General features: G+C 39.8%; 1 protein-coding gene across 3 annotated transcripts in view; it reads left to right on the plus strand.

The window, feature by feature from the left end:
- The window catches only part of KLHL4 (kelch like family member 4), a 74,657-nt gene that overhangs the window by 45,145 nt on the left and 10,001 nt on the right, over positions 1 to 19,511 (plus strand). For all 3 annotated transcript variants that reach the window (XM_071569516.1, XM_071569517.1, XM_071569515.1), the window contains 5 exons: positions 10,908 to 11,078; positions 11,754 to 11,890; positions 12,714 to 12,910; positions 15,665 to 15,877; positions 17,209 to 17,395. In XM_071569516.1, the coding sequence (XP_071425617.1) occupies positions 10,936 to 11,078; positions 11,754 to 11,890; positions 12,714 to 12,910; positions 15,665 to 15,877; positions 17,209 to 17,395 (877 nt within the window). In that variant the 5' untranslated portion in view covers positions 10,908 to 10,935. The remainder of the gene's footprint in view (positions 1 to 10,907; positions 11,079 to 11,753; positions 11,891 to 12,713; positions 12,911 to 15,664; positions 15,878 to 17,208; positions 17,396 to 19,511) is intronic.

The raw sequence follows: 19,511 nt of genomic DNA on the forward strand, positions 1-19,511 counted from the left end.
TGTTTCACTAAAACCTGCCTGCTGCTCACAGGGAACAAAGAGGAGAACTAAAAATATTTAAAGGAACACCCTGCCTGCATTTGAGGTTGATAGATATGATGCACATCTGCATGAGTGCAGGATAAAAATGTTTTGTGAGGAAACAGGCACTGCATTTTCATGTATTTTACAGTTCCAAGAGGCTGCCTTAATCCAGCACTGAAACAGCACACCAAGAGCACAGGATTAAAAGTTTGCTTCATGGCTTAACTAAAACTCACTTAGCCTAAACAAACATATTTAGTGGAAAAGAAAGTGATGCCTGAAACTTGGTCCTTTTCTTCAGTTTGAAAACCTTGGGACAAACATCTAGGTTTTTTACCTGCATATTAACACTCTATTTAATCAAATTTAAGCACTCTCTGCCAATTTCTAACATTTTAACCTTATGTCAAAGATCTGCTAATTAATATCCACGGGTTATGTCTCAGATTTATCACCTGCTTCTTATATTAACTCAGAGACATCTCTCAGCCTCTTGTTATCACGGTTTACTCATTTTAAAGAGAGCATTTTCCTGGGGACAATAAAAACTGAGCAGGGTTTTCAGGTATCTGAATTTGCCTGCAAAGTGGAATTCATGTACATTAGGATTGATTAATTGTGTTAAGTTGGAGAGCAGAAAAAAATTCTTTGCAGAGAGAGTGCTCAGGCATTGGAATGGGCTGCCCAGAGAGGGGGTGGATTCACCATCCCTAGAGATTTTTAAACTGAGCTTGGCCGTGGCACTGAGTGCCATGATCTGGTAAAGGGACTGGAGTTGGACCAAGGGTTGGACTTGATGATCTTGGAGGTCTTTTCCAACCCAATCCATTCTATGATTCTATATAGTTCTACAGTTTATCTTCACGTATCCCATACTAATATCACAAAAATCTAAGTCTACTTTAACTAGAACTTTCCTGTCACACTGAGTATATCCTTACAATAAAATGTTTTGAACAGCAAACAAAGTCAATAGATCTGAGGAAGGGGACTGACACTGTCAACATTTGCCATGCTTCAGTTTACCTGATAAATTAGAAGTCAAGAGGAAGGGAGGCATTCTTGCAAGAAAGGAGCATTTTCAAAGCCTGTTCACTTTAATAGAAGTTCAGAGAATGAAGAACCTTTTTGAACTGGGCAAATACACCTTGATTTAAATGGAAATTGTGAGCAAACCACTAAGAAATCCTAGGAGTTGGAGAAAAGCTATTTTAAGCTATTACATATGGTTTGTGTTGCTAAGGAAACCTCTTTTAGAGTGTTCATTTAGCACAGATGCTCAGGAAAGCTCCGTGTCTCCATGTCATACCATTTCAGCACACTGCAGAATGTGGAGAAATAGAGCTGCACACACACACAGAGGCAAAAATACCTCGGCAATTTTATCTTAGTCATGTTTGATGGCTTTGGTAGAACCTCGTTCTTCCTGGTGTGAACACGATGATAAATCAAAAGCTTTGCAACTGAACCCCTGTTTTCAGACTGAGGATATTTGTTCAGACATTACCTTAATATTTTTCCATTTGGGTTCATGTTTTAGATGCTCATCTACATGGAACAAGAGATTTGCCTTGGCCACGTGCACAGTGAAAGTACAAGTAGAAAGGTCAGCTCTGGTGCCACCGTTTCTGGCCACCCTTCTGACCCCAGGGCAGATGTGACTTGCCAAAACATATTCTATAACCTGCTCCTTGCAGGATTTACCCCCCCAGTGTTCTGTCTTCTCCCTTGACCTCCTCAGTGCCCAGGTAGGTGCCAGCCTGGGGGGCAGCTGCAGCCTAGTGGGTTCAAGGCTCACCTGCCTCTCTGTCGAGTGGGCAGGAGGGCTCTGACCGTGAGCAGAAAAGCCTGTGCTGCTTTTTCTTTGCTTTTTAATACAACAGCAGCTCTAGAAATTTATAAAACACAGCATTTGAACCATTAAGAATAACTCCTTTTTCTAATTTTCCAGACAGAAGTTGATTCTTGCTACAAAGTAACCCACTCAGAGTAATGAAACCCATCAGTTATTTTGAATATCATAACTACAGCTTTCTGCAGAAAGATCTCTATTTTGTGCAATACATTAAGGAATTTTCTGATTTTTTGGATTCTCAAGTGTAATCCAAACCATATGCAAATATTGTGGTTATATCAAGACCTTTAAGCCAAATGTACAGAAACACCTTTTAGAAAAATTCCCTGTAGAAAGCGTTTAAGGCTGAAAATGCTTGTCCTGAGTCATGGTTTGCAGGTCTGTCTCCCAGGGCTCACTCACAGCAGTCTCCAGTCTCTCCAGCTCCTTACCCAGTTTCCAGAAAACTCCATGTCTGGGCAGAAACTCCCTCCTGTGCCATCACTTTGTGTGTGGGTCAGAGGCTTAGGATGGCCTTTGGATCTTCCTGTCTGAGGAGTCTGACCCAGTAAAATGCCCAGCAGTGCAGCCAGCACAGTCTCCTGGCACAGCCTGTCACTGTGGATTTAGGAGCAGTGCAAGACAGATTGCTGGGAAGCTCAGCCTGGTGATCCTGCAGGAGCCAAGGCTGTTCCATCAGGACACAGTGGAGTGGGGAGATAAGCATGGAGAGGAGCAAGGCTGGAAGTCAGGACTAATTTTTTTGGCTTAATTTGTTTTTTCACTCACTTAAAGGATCCCTAATTCACCTATAAAAGAAATTTAGGGTGTCTTGGTGGTACAATATGCCGAGGAAGCTGCTCAGCATGAAGCTCCCAAGGGATGCCATGGAGCAGCAGAGTTGTGTGTCTTATTTCCCTGTTCAAACTGAGCTCAATTACTCGTTGGCTGTTTAAAGTTCCCTTATACTTTTTCATTGGTGTTGCAGTGAATCCAAAGCCAAACTCCACACAGGAAAAGTGGGATTTGAAGGAGAGTTTGGGCTGTTCAGTGGAGCAGGAGGGCTCTGCTGGGTTTATTAACACACTCCTGAGCTTCCATTCTCCATCTGAAATAATTTCCTTATATATCTAAACAATGCATTAGGTTGATAAATCACCTTTAAACTTTCACAAGTTGTTTTGAGTCTCTACAGTTCCTAAAACATCCTTTTTGTTTCTCATGTCAAGCCATTAATAAAAAGGCTGTTATTTCCCTTTTACTGGCACTGCTATGACAGTTTATAAATAAATTGATGGTAAAAGCTACGAATTTTTACCTTTTCTAATGAGTAGCTTTCAATCAGAACCATAATTTAAAATAATCTTGGAGAATAACATAGTTTAAATGTGAAATTTCTAATTTCTAGACTTAAAATTTTCTCATCTTTGTGCTTCTATAATCTGTTGCTGAGGGCCTTTCAGTTTTCCTACACCCCAAATACTCTCTCTAATGGAAGACCAGTTTCTAATGTGGATTATTTGGAGGAAAGACTTGCAATACAGTCAGTGCTCTGTGCACTCATGGCAAGATGGAAAGGTAAAACCCCAGCAAAAAAATTTCTGACCCAGAAATAACATAAATATAGTTACAGCTTTGCCTGTTCAATTTAGTAACTGAGTTTCACAGTGAGTTTGGAGGGAACATCAATTTTATTTAATAAAGAGATGCTCAGCAGTCAGTGTTCAGCAAAAGGGGGCAGGAAAGGCTGAGCTACCCCTAAAAAATTTGATTAGCTCTCATCTCACCTTGCTGGTCAGTCAGAACATGGTAGAATATGTGCTATGATATTGCACAAAAATTAAATAACTCTTAGCAGTTTTCTACGGTCATAAGAGCAGTGTCAGAAACTTCCCAAAAGAGAAACTAGAAGAGAGAGAAGCATCAATGACTTCAGGCCACCCTTAAAACATTCAGATGGGAACAGATGAATGTTTACATGATTCTACTTAAAGACTTTTTTTTTCCTGTAGATTTGAAATCCTCATTCGGTATATTATTCCCTCTTTCCAGATTTTAAATTACTGGGAGGCACAGGATCATGAGATCACAGGGAAATTTGGGCTGGAAGGGATCTCAGGGGGTCTCCAGCCCAACCCTGCCCCAAGCAGGGAGGTCAGCCCAGGTTTTCAGTTGTGTTACTCAGTTGTGTCTTGAAACCCTCCAAGGGTGGAGATTACCCAGCCTGGGGAACAGTCTAAGGCATATCTTGGAGTGTATTTTCTCTGAAACAACACAGAGTGCAAGCAACCTAAATAATCAATTCCTTCTTCAGGAGGCAGAAAACCAATCTGAGGGGAGATTTGTTCCTTCTCTCAAGATCAGATATGAGAGCATATTATCACATGCTTCATTTAGTTGTTGCTATAGTACAACCTCAGCAAAGTTATAATACATATTTTATTGAGTAAATGCAATAAAAATGCTCTTTTTTCTTTTTTTTTGTGAGATCAGATTACAATGCACTTTTTCCTCTCTCCAGCCTAGAATAGTGAATACAACTCCAGGAAAAAAAATCTGTCATAATAATACTATGAACAATATTTTCCACAATCTATATCAGTAAAATACTTTTAGCTCTTTTTTATTTTATTTTTCTTTTGATTTAGGGTACAACTTTTATTTAGATTTTATGTTTTCATTCCAATTGAATTTCAGAGAGCTGAGGCTGACACAGACCTGGCTCCTTGGAGCAGTTATCACTATTATCTGCCTGGATAAATGCCAAGGCACTAATGGCATCAAGAGCACAGGTTTTATTAAGACATGTTGTCAGAAATAGTGTTAAATACACTTGATACTGTCAAATAAAAGCAGACCTGATATCCTATCTGTAAATGCTGCAAAGATGATTCTCCTGTCATAGAAAAGTGCAGTGGACTCATGAAGAGGTTTCCTCATTAAAAAATTGCTGTGAGCTGCTGTCTCAAAAACCTACTTTTCTGAGCAAACACAGTAGATATTAATTCCTGACAGGAGCAAAAATACAGATAATAATGAACATTCTCAGGTATTAAAAAAGTGAAACTCAGTGAGCAAGGGTAAGAGGAGATAAAGCACAACAGTCTACATAGTTTATAACATTAACAATTCCTTCCAGTAAATGTGGAAGGGCATTCACTGTATGTTGGTTGGATTGTACTGACTTGAAGGGAAATGCCCTCAACTGAGCCAGAAACAAATCCAGGAGGATGAATTACTCAAATATCTGCCCAGACCTCAGTCTGAGTTATGTTTTCTGACCCAGAAAACCAGAAGATAACAACAAGCTGGAGAGTACTTTGGTATCAGGGTATCTGCACCTCTGAACACATGGATATACTTGACTATAACAGAAGGAAACACTCTTAGGGTCTAAGTACATAAATGAGAAAAAGAAGGAATTGATCACAGATAAAATCATGTAACAAACAAAACCTTCAAAATAGAAAACTTCATCTCTCTCAGTGTCCTCCACCTGTGGGGCTGACCAGACCTTCATACACATCCTCTGTCACCCTTTCCTAATAAATCTGTAATTGTGACAGGGCACACTGGATAAAAAGGTTAAAAATCTGCCTTCCCCACCCCCCCCCCCCATTGCAGTAGTGTTTGAATGTGGGAGAGCAGCTGAATGAGGGGAGGAGACACCTTGGAACAACCTGTAGGATTTTACATGACTGGGGAGGTGTCACAAGGTAAAATCTGAAGTGGTGCCTTCATCTGGTGGGGATCATCCCATTTTCTGTATCTCCCTTTTGTTCCAGTGCAGCCAACAACAGTGAAGGAGTAGAGCACAAAGCAGATCTGCTCTCAAAGGTGCTTAATGAAGTAAGGAACACAGAGTTAATTAGTTTCATCTGTCAATAGTCAGGCTTGGAGTGAAAACCACTTTTTTTTTGCCTCTGGCTTGTATTTTGTTTTCTCTGTCCTCTCCATACAGCTGCCCCAGGCTCCTCTGCAGCATTTGGCCATTACTTTTCACTCTGTGCATTTTGACAGCTCCAAATAGTGCCATATCATGCCTGCTGGTCACGTCAGGTTTTGTTCTTGAGAAAGATTAGCCCTGGCTACAAGGAGGTTGAGCAAGAAGTACTCAAGCCTCACTGAATTTCTCCTCCATGACTTTTCATTTTCTTCCAACACACTCACGTAATACAAATGTGAGATTGGGAATCAGGCACTGAAGTGACAACTGCAGGAGATTCTTGTGCTGTTGGAGCCTGGGCTAATCAAGGCAACAACTGTTCCTCAGGGTTTCCATTATGTCACACCTTGAATGGTAAATTCCAGTGTACAATGATTTTGGGGTTTGTTTCTCTTAGGAAAAATTAATGTTAATTAAAATAGAATTTTGTTGTACACCAACATTCACCATGCCAGACAAGCGATTTTCCCATGCAGGGAAATACTTAAGTCAAAGTTTGCTGGTTCAGAGGAAGGGACAGGATTTGGGTGCTATAATAAATAATTATTACAGGTCCTAATCAGCACTGGTAAAAAACAAATCAGGCCTAAAGTCTTCAGGTCCTGTGAAGCTGCTGCTTTCTATATCAGCCTTTAAACCACTATTTTCTAACAACACTTTTAAGTTAGTTCAAAACCATCTATTGCTGTGAGTGTATGGAAACTGATTTTATTACTGATGAGCCACATCTATAGAGCAAGAGCATTTTGTAATTAATTTTTAATATTTCCTTATTCTTATGTGGCATTATTGATTTTTTTCATTTACTACATCTTTTTTTTTATCACTGTTGCAACCTCAGGTTAATGTTACTACCTTAACAATCATCAACATATAATACAATTTTCCACGCTTGGATCAAAATTTTTTACCCCTACCCAAAAAACTTAAAGGAAATAGAAATGTCAAGACAGAGTTTGGGGCAGTTACTGATGGGGTATAATTTTATATCACAGACACAGACCCCTGACATTGCCCAGCAGGCAGAGCTGCCCCAGCTGCCCAGGGCAGAGCTGGCTGTGCTTTGCTTAAACAAGCAAAAATAAAGGAGAGAAAAGCAAAATTCTGAGCTGCACTGCAAATGTTGCTGCACAAAAAGAATGAAGTGATGAGGGGGCAGTTTTAGCTCGTGCCTTGTCCCTGCCAAAGCACAGGGAGGGTCCCACAGAGCTGGAGTCTTCCAGCTCTGTAAAGTCCATGGGGTGTCCAGTGTCCTGCCAACTGGTGCCCAGTTTGCTGCTGGTGGGACTGACAGTGCAGAGAGAAGGTGCCCCAAACCCAAAATCTTAAGTGACACCAGTAACTGAACTGCTACCCAATCAAACTGCATTTCACAAACATCATAGCAGGATAAATGGGTGCATTCAACAAATACCCAAGAAAAGTGGTCACCATAGAAATACAAACAATAACCTTATCAACTACAGCAAAATTAAAATACTCCAACAAATCAGCCAGTTTTCACACAACATTATCCTTTTAAGCTTCCTTACCATCAGGTTTTCTTTCTGGTTTTGGCCCTAGTCACACTGAACGAGGCACTTTAGAACATACTGAATTTTAAAAAGGGCATTGCAAATAAATGGTATTTAGGTTTTATCACGTTCTAATTAAATAACGAGGAAATCTGAAATTATCCTTTATATACTGATTAAAGAAGAGTGCTCTGCTGGCTAATGAAGAGTGCTTTATGAAGACAGAAAATAAACTTTACATAATTCAGAAACTTAAAGAATTGCAGGCCTGCAATGAATGACAAAACTCATCAATTCAGACTAAAGAAAAGATGAAATTTTACCTCCACACACCATTTTGGAGTCCCAGCTTGCTCAGGGTCCACTGTAATCTCACTGTTACCTCTCCTTTCCTCAGCTGTGTTTCATTCTGGTAATTACTCACACACAGGTGTAAGCAGCTCTTGGAAAAGTAAAAAGTTGCCTCCTAAAGTTCAGAGAAAGCAAAGATGTCTCTCTGAATCTAAATTCTGTTCCCCCAAAGTTTGTGGTTGCTGTCATAGCTCCATGTAACAGTTAAAATGTGATTTTCTGTAATGAAACTGCAGAGCAGCATCAGGAGGAGGATTTGCCTGGAACTCTTTCAGCACATCGTCTGCCTTTGGAAGTGACTCCCTGAGAACTTCCAAGCGTGGCTAAACAAGTTATTCATCTCTCTTATCTTTATTACACTTAAAACCTGCCACCCCAGCTCAGTTTTGAAAATGTCATGTGAAATGGTGTCAGGAGTCATCCCAAAGGCGAGATGACTTCTGACAACTCCTGGTTTTCTCCCAGTAAGCTTCGGTATCTTCTAAAAAAAATCAAAACCAAACCAATGTTCTGACATGATTGATTCTGACCAGCCATGCTGGTTGGTATTTATGTCCCTCTTGTCATCTACACACTTAATGCTTTTTGATTCTTCAGGTTTTCAGTTTATATCATCTGTTCCAAAATCCCATGTTGCTTTATAAAAATGGGACCATATTTTCACTGTCCTTCACAAATCCTTGCAGAAAAACTCTGAAATGGTTTCACTTGGCTCTGTACCTAAAATGAAGTTCAGAGAATTCAGCTACATTGGCATATTTTAAATATAATTTCTCCTTTTAGGCTAATCCATGTTTTAAGCCATTATTACTAGTGTTGAGGGTGTTACCCCAACTCCATGTCCCAGTGAACATAACACAAAAATGACATTAAGCAATTTGGGTTCCTGATTCTTCAGGGCAATTCACTGATAATTTGCCCTCCTGGCTGTGTGGAAAATTTAATTCCTTGATCATCCCAGCACTAATGCACTGTTGGAAACTTTTATACCTCAGTGTTCAGATTTTGTTGGTCCAAACCTGTATCCATTTTATAAAAACCAATATTTCTCTGCATGATTCCTTCCTGAGCAGGAGACCTTGAGCTGTCCTGGTGTGTCATTCCCAGCACAGAATCCATCCCACACAGAACAGGATCTGACACAGATTCCTGGGCCTCTCCTGGTGCTGCATCCCTGATGGAATCCAACAGCAGATTCAAGGATGCTTTTGCTGGAATCTTCTTTAAGATACTTTAATCTCCGACTTTTTCAGTTCACTGGTACCACATTCTGGAGGTCAATATTTGAGTTTGACAGTGATACACTAAGGAGGATAAATATTTATCTTTGAATTTAATTTTTCCCTTTCATAAAATATTTTATCTACCATTTTGAGTCAGCTGCTGGAGACAAACCAGCAATTATAATATTAATATTTATTAATATTAATCGAGCCCTTCCTTTTGCTTCCAGTATTTTTCAGTCTCTGAAGACCATTGCCTTTGAAATAATTAATTATATTAGTGGTATTTCTGCTGTGGTTAAATGTGACTCTACAAAACCTGTGAAAAAAGCACCCAGGACTAAATGAATTATTAGACTTTCAGTCCCTTGAAAATGATTCTCTAACTACAAATATATACAGACTATGGGGAATTATTGATTTCTCACAGCTAGTTCTGTCTGTGCACAATAGGGATGGTGGGGTATTATTTCAGCTGAATTCTGCAAACATCAAGGCTGAGTAAAATGCCTTTAGATACAACACTTGGGGTGCATATAACGAATCTGAAAAAGATATTTTTTGAAAAAAATAATTTTCTGAAAACAGTTAAAGAAACCCTAAGAGGCAAATAGCAAAACAAGAATGTTACAGAGTAAGAATTTGGCATCAAGGAGCTGATGCAAAACTAATGAGCATATAATCCAATTCTGCAGCTTCTTCTTTTCCAATGAAGCATTGAAGGAAAACAAATAAGAAAGTAGAGTCATTAAACACACTGAGACAAATTAATTTTTGTAAGCCATAAACTACAAAGGAAACACATTATAGGTGAACTTGGTTTGCCCCTTTTTCCTTAAAAATAAACTAAACCAAAATGGGTTTGAAATTGTTAATAAAGAGCTTCAAAAGAAAGATTCCTACCTCTGGTTTGGTCTTACTGTGCTTGCAATTAAAAGTATAAGACTGATTCAACCTGATTTACTCCTTTTTATTTCTCTGTTTTCTGAACTGGGTTTTCCATTGTGGATATAATCCAATATTCTGCTAAATTTAATACTTTAATTTCCTGAAGAGATCTTATCTCTCCTATCACTTATGAATTTGCACTTACACTATCAAAGACAACCAGGAAATTTAGTCAAGCAGCTGCCATCATTTCCTAGTTGGGCTTGAAAATTTAAAAAAAAAACAGGTGTTTTGCATTTTAATAAAAGAGAATATTAAACTGAGAAGATGTTCTTCTATGTAATCTTTAGCTAAAATAATTTGAATATTGCAACATTTTCAAGCTATGTGGTATACATTTATATCCACAAATGCATTATCATTTTACTGAAAACAGATGAATAGAAAAACAAACATCTTTCTAAGAAAATACCAAAAAGTTGTTTGAATTGGCAGCAGAATCCATATTAAAAGGCAGTAAGGAATGATGTTCTGAGAAAATAATATGGGTATTTGTAAGTGGGACAGCTAACAGAATTCTGGAGTGGGAGGAATTATTTATACTGCACATTTCCGTGAAAGGCAGAGAAATGGCAGAGAAATTAGTTTGTCTCCATTATTTGCATTCAGATTCCAAGGCCATGCAATGTCCTGATTCCATCAGCTCTTAGTTTGGTAATTTGTCTGGAATTATGTGGTCCTCAGGAATTTGTCTTCAGGTTCAGTCCTCTTTAATGATGTAATTTAATGTACAAAGTAAGAAGAGAAGCAGAAACGAGACCTAAAGGCATTTAAGTTCCAATATCAGTCCCACAGACAAATTAGTTTGATTTTGGTGTGTTCTGTTTGAGAATGATCATTGATGCAAAACTGCTAAAACTGACAAGATAACTCTGCTAAACTGCAGCTTAACTGCAGCCTTGGGAATGAAAACTTCCAGACATCCAACAGCAAACACTGGAAGAAGGAATGGCAAGACCAGGATTGTGGGAGCTTTGGAATTTTCAGGATTTCTGTGCTGTCTTTTGGACAAAACTCAATGCAATGAGTGTTTTCAGTGCTACCTTCATGGCCTCTGTCTCTCTCAGGCTGTCCACGAGCAGCAGCTCCCTGGGAATGAGCTCCAGCGGCTCCGAGGAATATTTCCAGAGCTCCAACCATGCCGAGCAGACCTTCCGTAAGATGGAGAGTTACCTGCAGCAGCAGCAGCTCTGTGACGTGCTGCTCATCGCTGGGGACCAGAAGATTCCAGCCCACAGGTGCATCCCCCACGGGGCTTCAGATATTTCCAATCAGTGTTGAGTTAGGAATGGACACTTACTGTAATTAGGACACCAACTAATGTGTATTAATATTATGTGATCAATGTTTCAGACCTATTATTTTGAATAGAATCATAGAATGGATTGGGTTGGAAAAGACCTCTGAGATCATCAAGTCCAACCCTTGGTCCAACTCCAGTCCCTTTACCAGATCATGGCACTCAGTGCCACGGCCAATCTCAGTTTAAAAACCTCCAGGGATGGGGAATCCACCCCCTCTCTGGGCAGCCCATTCCAATCCCTGAGCACTCTCTCTGCAAAGAATTTTTTCTGCTCTCCAACTTCAATTTCCCCTGACAGAGCTTGAGCCCATCGTGCCCCCTTGTCCTATTGCTGAGTGCCTGGGAGAACAGATGAAGTACAAACCAGTGGCATTGTCCATCTTCCCTTCTTGCTGCTGTAGAACTACAGTGAGATCAGTGAAAAGAATCTGCCTGAAAAGTGCTTTGGGAGAAAATTAGATCACTAATTACTCTTAACTTTACTGCTCGCTGCTGTAAGACTTGAATGCTACGCTAAATATAATGTTTCTGTACTCTAACAATGCAGAATTTTATGCTTGCTGCTGAGGTCAGGAAGCCATTTGTTGTGCTGAATTGTTGTGCTTTCCAGGCTGGTGCTCAGTGCAGTGTCTGATTACTTTGCTGCCATGTTCACCAACGACGTGCGGGAGGCAAAGCAGGAGGAGATCAAGATGGAAGGGGTGGACGCCGAGGCTCTGAGAGCCCTGGTGCGCTTCGCCTACACAGGTAGCTCTGCCTCCCTCCCTGTGCTCAGCCTCCCTCCCTGTGCTGCCCCCAGCTCGTGGCACTGCATTTATCACCTTAGTATTTTATGAATGAATGTATGAATTTTCGTAGAATGGTTTGTGTTGGAAGGGACTTTAAGGATCACCTTGGAATCATAGAATGGATTGGGTTGGAAAAGACCTCCGAGATCATCAAGTCCAACCCTTGGTCCAACTCCAGTCCCTTTACCAGATCATGACACTCAGTGCCACGGCCAAGCTCAGCTGAAAAACCTTCAGGGATGGTGAATCCACCCCCTCTCTGGGCAGCCCATTCCAATGCCTGAGCACTCTCTCTGCAAAGAATTTGTTTCTGATATCCTTGTTCCCACCTCTTGCCGTGGGCAGGGACACCTTCCACTGGAGCAGAGCCCCATTTTGGGAAAGGTTTTTCTCTAATCACACCTTTATTTTTATTTTACTTAATTTTTTTCCAACCAAATCAAACAGTGCTGTAGTGTTGTCCATGCTACTCCCATCTTTTATACTTTCCAACAGCAAAGTTCCAATAATTGCATTCAAACTCCATAAAATCCCATAGTTCCAATAATTGCATTCAAACTCCATAAAATCATGTAAGTGAAAATACATATTTAAAGAATCCTTGTGTAAGAAAGGAAAATAAATCTGTGACTCACAGGACATTTTTTTTCAGAGAAAAGAACCCCTTTCAAATAATAAAATTACCAGAAAAATGACTTAAAATTTTGGTTTTCCTGTGTGGAAACTGCACAGGAAAGTGACTTTAGATTTTAATTTGTTTTTCCTGTGTGGAAACTGCACAGGTATCCTGGAGTTAAAGGAAGACACCATAGAAAGTTTGCTGTCTGCAGCGTGCCTTCTGCAGCTCTCCCAGGTTATCGAGGTGTGCTGCAACTTCCTCATGAAGCAGCTCCATCCTTCCAACTGCCTGGGAATCCGCTCCTTTGGAGATGCCCAGGGCTGCACAGAGCTCCTGAAGGTGGCCCACACATACACCATGGTAAGGAGAACAAGCTCATTGCTTTCCACTTACCATTACATAGAGAAACATTCGCTTCTGTTGTTTCCCGCTTTCCAGTTTTGCCTTGTGGAAAGACACACTCAGTGAACTTGAATTTGCAGTATGAGTGGTACCTTTTCCTGCCAAAAAAATGTAAGAAGGGCCTTAACATGGCTAATTTCTCGAGTCAGACAGCAATGGTCCATTCTTATGCTCTTCATTCCACACAAAGAAAATTCTAAAGCTGATTTTAAGGTGAGACACACACAAAAAGAGTCAAAATAAAGAACGTATTGGAAAGATTTGGAATGCTAAAAAGAAGCACATCCTTGACTGGAACATAATCCTCCTCTGGCTCAAAGCAAGAAATGAATATTCAGAGCGTGGGAAACAGAGAAGTGAGATAACTTGCTGTGAAACCACATCGAGGGATAAATATTCAGGGCAACAAGATGTGCTATCACAGCTTTAAACACAAAAAGAATAGCGACTGCTACAGCTAAATGGATATAAAAAGAACTACTTGGTAGGAGACACATGGCAGCTTTATGCTTGAAATATTAGTGTAGTGTGTCAAAAGCAGTTTAGAGGCTTCATAATGCAGAGAGCACTCCTGAAAGAGATTGTACACGTCCACGTGCTGGAAAAAGTGAGAGTGGCATGTGGGGATTGAGGGCGCTGCTGGTGCTCCTTCCTGTCAGAGGAATGAATGGTTTGTTTAGCACTTTTATATTTGAAAGTGTGCAAAGGGGTATTTAAGATAGAGGTTGTCTCAGCTTGCACAGAATAGTGTTGTCCTTGCTGTTCCACATCTTTTAGACTCAGCCAAAATGAAAACTTCCCCCCTCTACTGTTGCCTCTTTGCTCCCAGCAGCCCCAGCAGGAGTGTCAGCTGTGAGCATTTCAAACTGATGGTTCAGATTTCTGCAAATCTGAAATTAAATCTTAGGGTTGGATTTAGAACTTTGTGACAATAAGAGAGCCTTTTTTGTTTATCCTCCAGTCCTTTCCAGGAGTTATTCTATGAAACACTATGTATAAAAATGACAGTTGGGTCTTTAAGAGCTGTCTAATATGAAGGATCTGAATCAATCTATGACAATCAGCTGCACTGTCCACAAGTTTTATACTATTTCTCCCTGAAAACAACTTCTACCACCTCTGGAACCACCTCCTGCACCTTTCATGGAGCACAGACCAAGAATGCTGCCATGAAACAGGACCTTGTGTGCCATAAACACACCCACCAAGTTTGCAACTCCTGACAGCTCAGACACAGAAGAGGAAATCTGCACCTCTGAAATAAATGTAAAGAAAGTTTTCTTCCAAACCCTTGAAGTGAAATTACAAAAAACTTTGGAGAATAAGAGATCATAACAATGCATAAACACACAAGTGTTGTGGAGGAAGATAAATAAAACATTCTGTTTTGTCTCATGCCAACCTCAACCACTCGGAAATGTGCACCTTAGGGAAAGTTGTACTGTAAATATAGAGACTGATGCATTTTCAGAAGATGAGGGGCTATAAACAGCAGATCCATTCAACAAAACCAGACACAAGGGAGACCTTCCCCTTCATTCTGGCCACTGATGTCAAGTATTAACAGTTTCCTGCCTGGGCTCTTTTCGTGCAGAGAGAGCTTGTTCTGGTAAACATCTTGTGCTATATTTGTAACTCAGAGTGGAGTGGCCTTCCTGTCCCTGTCCTCTGAATGTCACAACATATTAAAGCAGGATATGCCTAACAGAGCAAAGTTGACATCTCCTTTAATGACTTCTGTATTTACATCCTTGGTACACTTGAAGAGATACAGAAAGCAAAGAAACTACTGGAAATGAAAAATACAATATTAATTACTAAAATTTCTTCACCTGCCCAATTTCAATCTTGTTCTCAGAAAAAATAAATTATTTCTAAGTACAGAAATAGAAGTTATATTTCAAATGTAGACATGAGTTTTTACATGCATTTACTACAAGTAACTTTAACCCCCATCTCTCTTCACCAAATTCCCTTTTTTTCTTTGGACTTAGATAAGCAAACATACTTGATATATGTTGATATGAACTCTAATATTGCTGTCACTCAGCTGTGCAATTTCTATTTTTTGTGAAAAATAATTCTTTGAAAGACACTGGGGATTTAATACAAGTGGCCATTTCAGGAGCTGGTGAGTTTTATCATAGCAACTTAAAGACTGAGACCTCTCTGTTAGACTATTCCAACTTTGTATTGCCTAAATAGTACTTTTGGAATAGTAAGCTGAATTTCCTTTGCTGTATTTTCTGCCACTAGGAGGAGATCATACAGTCAACAGCTGGCACAGCAAAAGGACTGAAAGGTTTCAATGTAATTGGCTCAAAATCTGTAACAGAGGGCACACAGTTATTTGATGCCCACTTGGCATTCATTCTTAAAACACACATTATATGTATAAAAGCTGCAGTATTAAGATCATATTGATGGACAAAAGTGCCAGTGGCAAATCCCTAATCCAGGGCACACTGACAAGAAGCCTGACAAACACCACTAGTGTGTGAAGATGAACATTATTCTTCAATTCTGCAAGAATAAGGCAGCAAAAAGCAACCAAAATCTCCCTTAAGTGGTAGAAGGACACTAATATATTGCATTTCCCTTTACTATGGAATGGAACAGGAATGAAATATATGCAAAGCCTACATTATCTAAGAAAGAGCTATTTCTATGTGTGAAAATCATCAGTGCATTGAAATCTCCTTCTATTTTTAGGAACACTTCATAGAAGTAATAAAAAACCAGGAATTTCTTTTGCTCCCAGCTAATGAAATTGCCAAGCTCTTGTCTAGTGATGACATCAACGTGCCAGATGAAGAAACCATTTTCCAGGCACTGATGCTGTGGGTGAGGCACGACCTGGAGAGCCGCCAGCGAGACCTGGGCATGCTCCTCTCCTACATCAGGCTGCCTCTGCTGCCACCCCAGGTACCAACAGGAAGGGCTGGAGGGCTTTGGTGTGTGTGGGGGTTTAACTGCATAGCATAAATCTTGCTTTTAAACACAGATTCCACAATGCCAGTGTCATGATTCGGGTCAGAATTGCCTCTGAAAAACATCTGTATTCCAAAAGCAGAGTTTTGCTTTGCTGGGTACCAATGGTAATAGTTCCCCTCTAGGAACTGACCAACCTGGGTACCAGTGGTAATAGTTTCCCTATAAATAACCCAGCAACTTGGGTTACCCTCTAGTAACCCAGTAACTTGGGTACCAGTGGCAATAGTTTCCCTATAAATAACCCAGCAACTTGGGTACCAATGGTAATAGTACCCCTCTAGGAACAGACCAACTTGGGTACCAATGGTAATAGTTTCCCTATAAATAACCCAGCAACTTGGGTACCAATGGTAATAGTTCCCCTCTAGGAACAGACCAACTTGGGTACCAATGGTAATAGTACCCCTCTAGGAACAGACCAACTTGGGTACCAATGGTAATAGTTTCCCTCTAGTAACCCAGTAACTTGGGTACTAATGGTAATAGTTTCCCTATAATAACACAGCAAGTTGGATACCATGCAAAGATAACTATTTAGATTTACCAGACTGCAGGGCAAATAAAACCCAGTGCTTATTTTTTTTATTGCCATGAAAAGTGCCAATACAAATGGACCTAAATGATTGCTGACTGTTCTGAGCACTGACATTACTTTGTCCTTAACACTGAGAGACATTTCATCAATGGAGTTTCAAAAGTAGAGACTGGTTCACAGAAAGGTAACACTAAAGTATCTGTGTCACAGAAAATATTTTATATCTCATCAGAAACAGCTACAGGAATATCAAGACTGTCAGTCGGGTCACTGCAGCTACTTTATGAATCTCCATGACTGGAGAAAGAAGAAATGGTTGGACTGAAGCTGCAAATATTCTACTTTAGATAAAGTAGAAAAGTAATAAACACATTTAAATACATTTAGTATCTTTTAATACTCACTGAGATGTCCAGTAGTCTGTGTGAGATTTGCTTACTCACACGAAAAGGAGTTTTGCATTCAGAGGGTGCAATACTACATTTCCAATTTTTAAGCCTCTCCAAAAGTGAAAGAAGATGGGAAAAATTAAAGAATGGCATCATACTCAAAGACTTCCCCCACCCCAATCTTTATAAGTTGTGCTTGCATTAAAGCAGAGTTTCCTGCAAAGCTCAGGTGGTGAACTTAAAATGAGTCTTTCAAGCCCTCAGTACTTGAATGACTAAAGCATGTGCAGTTTGAATGATTTAGACACAAACCAAGAGCCTCACTTTTCATCCCTTAGTTACTGGCCGATCTAGAAAATAGTCCCATGTTTGCAGACGACCTGGAGTGCCAGAAGCTCCTCATGGAGGCCATGAAGTACCACCTTCTGCCAGAGAGACGGTCCATGATGCAGAGCCCTCGCACCAAGCCCAGGAAATCTACCGTGGGTGCCCTCTATGCTGTGGGGGGTATGGATGCCACCAAAGGTGAGTCAGGGAGGCCATTTAATTGTGTTCAGAGAATATATGCCCATTATTTAAATGTTTCTCTCAGGACAACAGCAATTTGGGGATGAAAAGAGGGAAAAGCAAAACACAAAACAGCATCCTAAGTGTTAGAAGTTCTTTCTCCTTGCAAGAATCCTAAGTTTGTAAATAATACAAATATTTTGAAGTGCAGGCTAAAGAAGTCTGGCTCAGATGGTGATTTTAAAATACACTTTTGTAAGAATTTAGGCATATAGTTGACTTTATGAATCATAAGAAAAAAATAATATTTCAAGAATAATTTAATGTTAAGCCCTGTGGTCTATTTTCTGACAAAGTTAGAAGTCTGGAAAAGCTTTAAAGAAGAAGAAAATAAAACCAAAAAACATTGCTAAACTACAGAGAATACTCAGCTAATGCTAATTTGACCTTATTATAAAATGTAAGATGAAAAGACTTGTAGTTTTCATGAGTGCAACAATATTTGCATCTTTTTTCACAACTTCATACACAGGGTTTTTTCAGGTTTTAGTGGAAAGTTAAATATTATAAATATATTCGAGTTTTTGTGATTTGATTTTCACAACTGCAATCAGGTTACAGCTTTACACATCACACTATTCTCTTTAGAAGGCAGAATATTAAATCATTTTCTACAGGAACCTTCACTTCAAACCCACAGCTTGGAGCCAGACAACTGTAATTAGCTTAAAGTCCTGCAACTTGCTGAACAATATTACTTTTAGCTGTGTGAGTTCACTTTTAATAGAATCAGGGAGAAGTTAATCCATTTCATGCTTTGCAAAAAGCTGCTGACGACTGGCTTTTGCCATATGAGCTCTTGCAGAGCTGCCTCCCTATCTCTGTGCAATCAAATAAAGTGTGAAATACACATTCATAACCATCACAACATAAAAACACTAATTCCTGGGACAATTTAGCAAAATGGAGTTAACTGTAGCAATTAGTGCAGATTCATTAGTGATACTGAGTATTTATGAATAAAACAACCACGAATTCAAGGTAGTCTCTAAGATAACTTCTACCAGAAGAATAATAATATTTTCTAACAGGCTTTTCTTAGCAAAGAAAGGGCTATTTCAGTCAACATCTGCACTTCCTGTTGGTGCCTCTTTTACTTCTTGCCTTGGAATAAAGCCAATTGTTTGAACTTTTGCCTTTTGATGGGTAAGACAAACAGCCCTTCCTCTCCTCCCTGCTGTTCTCTACAGCTCTGACTCACACTTTGAGCCTGTCCTGGATTGGAAGATAAAGGAAACAGCAGCTAAAGAGCCCAGGATGCACTGGAGGAGCAGCTCTGAGCAGGAGTAGCTTCCACCTCTGGCAATAACACGCTTGCTGTGATAAAGGCAGACACCAGGATTGGTGTCTCAGGCAATGCCAGGCTTTGTGCTTATCTCAGGTGGTATGTGAAGTCAAATCTCAAATTCAAATGATCAAAAGAAGATCAAAGAGCTACTTTTTGGGCTGGAAGTTTGAAAACTGTGAATGTGTCTGAACCACATTTAGTTTTGAAACTTTCCAATCTTCCAGGCTCTGTAAAAATTACAGCCCACAGGGTATGGCTGAGCACAATTTTACCTCACTGCCTTTCTCCTGTTTTTTAGTTAGTGTGTGAGACATTTCCTTTGAAGTGCAGAACTTTGGGGCACTCACACATTAGCATAGAATAAATGAGAAGGAATCAAAGCGAAGAGGAGCAAACAGACTAACAAGATGGAAAGAACAGCCAAAGAAATCCAGCTGCTCAGAATAAAAGATGACAGGAAAGGGGGAAAAGTAGAACTTCTTTCTTTGATTGCAGATGGAACTGGTAGTTTCTTTTCCAGTCTGTGTTCGTGGAAAAGCATGTAGAAGAAAGAAAAGAAATCATATCAGATATTTCTGGAGCACAGCAGGTGATCTCTAGCAGATCTCTAAACCCAACACTGCCTTTCATTTCAGCTTTATTGCATGGTTGTTTTGCTGTTGTAAATCGTTTCTTAGCCACTAACTGCCTATTGTTCTCTTCAAAATACTACTTCTCTAGTCTCAAATCCCAGTCAAGGCACAGGAAATCAGCTCTATTTTCCTCATCTGGCTGCCTTTGATTAGG

Source organism: Pithys albifrons, chromosome 14 (assembly GCF_047495875.1).
Source record: "Pithys albifrons albifrons isolate INPA30051 chromosome 14, PitAlb_v1, whole genome shotgun sequence".
Taxonomy (NCBI): domain Eukaryota; kingdom Metazoa; phylum Chordata; class Aves; order Passeriformes; family Thamnophilidae; genus Pithys; species Pithys albifrons.